We start from the raw sequence: 3,499 nt of genomic DNA, 5'->3' as shown, positions 1-3,499 counted from the left end.
TCTCTCTCGTTTTGAGTACATCTTCTTAACCCAATCATTATTTTGAAGACCAAGCTCTTTCACCATGTTCTGCCATAATTGCTCAAATTCTTCGGGTCTGTAATTTCCCAACAGAAAATCCTTAAACCTTCTAACAAATTCAAGCGTTTTATGTACATTAGATTGTGCATTTCTTTGTAGATGCCAAATACACAGTCGATGCTGAGCTTCAGGAACTACCTTTTTAATTGCTTTGCGCATCGCTCTATCTCCATCAATCACAATAGATATAGGCTTTCTATTATTCATAGCACTTAAAAATGTTTTAAGCACCCATGTGTAGGTCTCAACCGTCTCATCCGTGAGAATTGCACAACAAAAAAAAACTTGTTGCATAATGATTATTAACATCCAATAGAATAACTAAAGGCTTCCCATACTCATTTGTCTTGTAAGTACTATCGAAAGCCAAAACATTGCCGAAGTAACTATAATCCAATCGAGCAATAGAATCTACCCAGAATAAGTTTGCAAGTCTATTCTCCTCATCTACAGAGTACTTACAAAAGAAATCTGGATCTATGTCGGCTTTTGCATTTAAGTATGCAAGTGCAACTTTTGAGTCTGTTTCAAGTATCATGGATCGACTTTCATTATCTAAATTGTTATATAAATCCTTTAATCCAAAGCCCAATTTGTCATAATCTCCAGCCTGGTTGACAAAGAAGTCCATAATCTGACTTGTCTTTATACCAACTGTTTTCATTGAATTAGCTAGAACGTTGTCAGAATCTTTAACTATTCGATAAGATCGAAGAAATTCAGTCGCAAAACCTGCTGCCAACTCATGAGAGTGTTTCGGAACAAAGCTTCTAGCAACCCAAATTTTGGACTCCTTATCTAAATTTACCCTGAATGCTGCTCGACAGTTGACTCTTGTAATAGCTCTAGGTTCACGGATTCTGTTTGTATGCTCAATGTACTTTTTATCCCTTTCACCTTCTCTACTGCAAACCCAATGTTTCATTATGGGTGCAACATTTGTATCACGTCTCCCATCATAAATGCGAACACTAAAACACATTATTTTTTAGTGTTTTTGATAAAAATTTGTAGCTTCTTCAAGTGATGCAAATCGCTTTCCAATAACGTCTTCAGCAGTGAGTTCATACATGCTTTTATCATTCCAATAAATAGAGTTTGAACCATCCCTCCCTGTCATAATAGAGTATGAATAATTTTTTTTTATCATGAATAGCTAACTTCAATTGATACTATTGTTTTATTATTGACAGATAAAATAGTCTAATTCTATTATTTTATTACCACCAACTAAAATAAACTGATACTGTTATTTGATTTTCAAAATATTACAAAAATAATTTGGTTCAATTGTTTTGTTATGAACAACTAAAAAACTTGATTGTATTTCTGCTTGAGTTGTTGAAGGAATATCATATGATGATAGAACATCAAGCTCTGGCACTTTGTAATTTTTGTTAATGCCTGTCATTATACAATAAGAAAATATTACAATAAGTGAAATGGCACTTCTAGACAATAGCCTGTAAATTCTAATAGACACAATTAATATTAATTTTAAAAGGTTAAACAACACTACTCTTTTTAGAAAGAGAGAAAATAACATAAAAAATAATAGCAAGAGTAACAAATCATTAAAAGACAATGAAGAATTAACCTTGTTGATCATCATTCATTGTGTTCTATGTGGTCGTTAGAAAACACTGGGCAAGGAAATTGTAGGATTGAATGGAACTATTGAATTAGGAAAAGACGTATTCTGGACAAGTTGCAAAAGTTTTAATATGGCTAATTTCAAACTAGTCCCCATTAAGTCAAAATATTACAAATGACCCATTTATTTTAAAAATACTCATTCAGCCCCAGAAGTATAAAGTCAGCCTTAATTATGTTTTGCCTGTTGAGTATTATTGTAAGTGTGAAATTATTAACAATGTCCCTAAATAAATCGATTACTACTATAGTTGTAATTTCAGAATTATAATTTTTTTCCCGTTTTGCCTCTAGTTTCTCTTATAATGTTCTGAAAATTATTTGTTGCAAAATAATGTGTCATGTTCATGTGCGTAGGAGTTAGATTTGAGATAATGTTCTGAAAATAACTTGGTTAATGTTTGAAATCTTGTTTATATTAGGTCTTATTTTTCTAGCTAGGTTACTATTATGCTTGTAATTTTATTTTTCTAAATAATTAGATTATTATCATGCTATCGCAGCAAGTTTGGACAAGCTTGTGTACTTGGTCAGGAATTCATTGCTTGCTTCTTGTTTTTCAATTTTGGCAGTGATGGTAGTAAAAGCTTTTGGAGTTTTGGACAATGATGATGGCAGCTCACAGTGCACTCTCTCCCTCGTTTCCTAATCTACTCAAAACGAAGGCGACTCACAGAACTCTCTTTCCCTCTTTTCCTGATTTGCTCACAACAAATCTCTCTCTCTCCTTATCTGTGTCGATCTACACGCAACAGCAAGCTCTCTGTCATTTTCTCTGCAGATCTGCTCTCTCTCGGTGTGATCAAGGATTGCAAGTTTAACAATTGCTGGAAAACAAACATCTTATTACAAATTATCATAAGCGTGAACTTATACTAAATTATGATCTATTAGTAGTAGTGAACTATTACATATTTCTTCCCCACAATTGAGATATATATACACTAGAAAATGGAGAGTATGAACTTACAATTCACTCAAAGACTTTGAGAAAGATGTCTGTGTGGTCCAGCCGACATGGTGACAGACTGTCAGGCAAGGGGGCAATGTTTATGTGGTCCAGCAAACCCAAACACTTTACACTGAACTTCTTAATTCCGTGAACAAATCCGGCGTACAGAGACTTGTTAATTCTGGCGGAATTGAATCTAAGAATTTCGTGAACAAATTATGACGATGATACTATATAAGTTAATATAAAATTGAATGAGAAATCTGAAACTAAATTACTTAGCAAATTCATGCAAAGAAAACAAAATTGCTTAGCAATTCGAACGAGAAAGAGGAAAAAGGTACATTGCACAGGTGACGACCGCCAAAACCAAGACAGAGGCAGCGATGGCAGAGACTCAGCAATTCGAACAAGACAGAAAATCAACTCAATGAATGGTCGCAATCTGCAGACGTATCGCCGGTGCACCTGAACTGAAGTTAACGCGGCAGTGGGTGTGACTATATCTTTTGCAATTCGTTAATTAGGGATCAAGTTTTCCCTTTGTATTTTTTTTTTTAAAGTAAATCCTTTTTTCCTTTAAATTTATCAGTAGAATTTTATTTTAAAAAGTACTTAACCGGTTATAAACCGGTTAAACATAATTTAATTAAATGTTTTTATTATTTTATCATTATTGTGAATCGTTGATTTAATCTAACGGTCCACGTCCATTACGGCATCAATGTTGTAAATTTAATTACGGCATTATAGAATTTTCCTAAATTATAATACTATAATAAATTTTATTAATTTAATATATAAATTAACTTG

At 33.0% G+C, this 3,499-nt stretch overlaps 1 protein-coding gene across 1 annotated transcript; it reads right to left on the bottom strand.

Moving 5' to 3' along the window:
* Positions 1–334: 334 nt before the first annotated feature.
* On the bottom strand, positions 335–1,063 carry LOC112100700 (protein FAR1-RELATED SEQUENCE 5-like). Its single transcript, XM_024190010.1, has one exon. It carries the CDS (start codon positions 1,061–1,063, stop codon positions 335–337), a length of 729 nt encoding a protein of 242 aa, XP_024045778.1.
* Between the last annotated feature and the right edge of the window lie 2,436 nt (positions 1,064–3,499).

Source organism: Citrus clementina, unplaced genomic scaffold (assembly GCF_000493195.1).
Source record: "Citrus clementina cultivar Clemenules unplaced genomic scaffold, Citrus_clementina_v1.0 scaffold_271, whole genome shotgun sequence".
NCBI lineage: Eukaryota > Viridiplantae > Streptophyta > Magnoliopsida > Sapindales > Rutaceae > Citrus > Citrus x clementina.
Note: the sequence above shows the minus strand (reverse complement) of the source record. Positions and strands in the feature narration are given on the sequence as shown.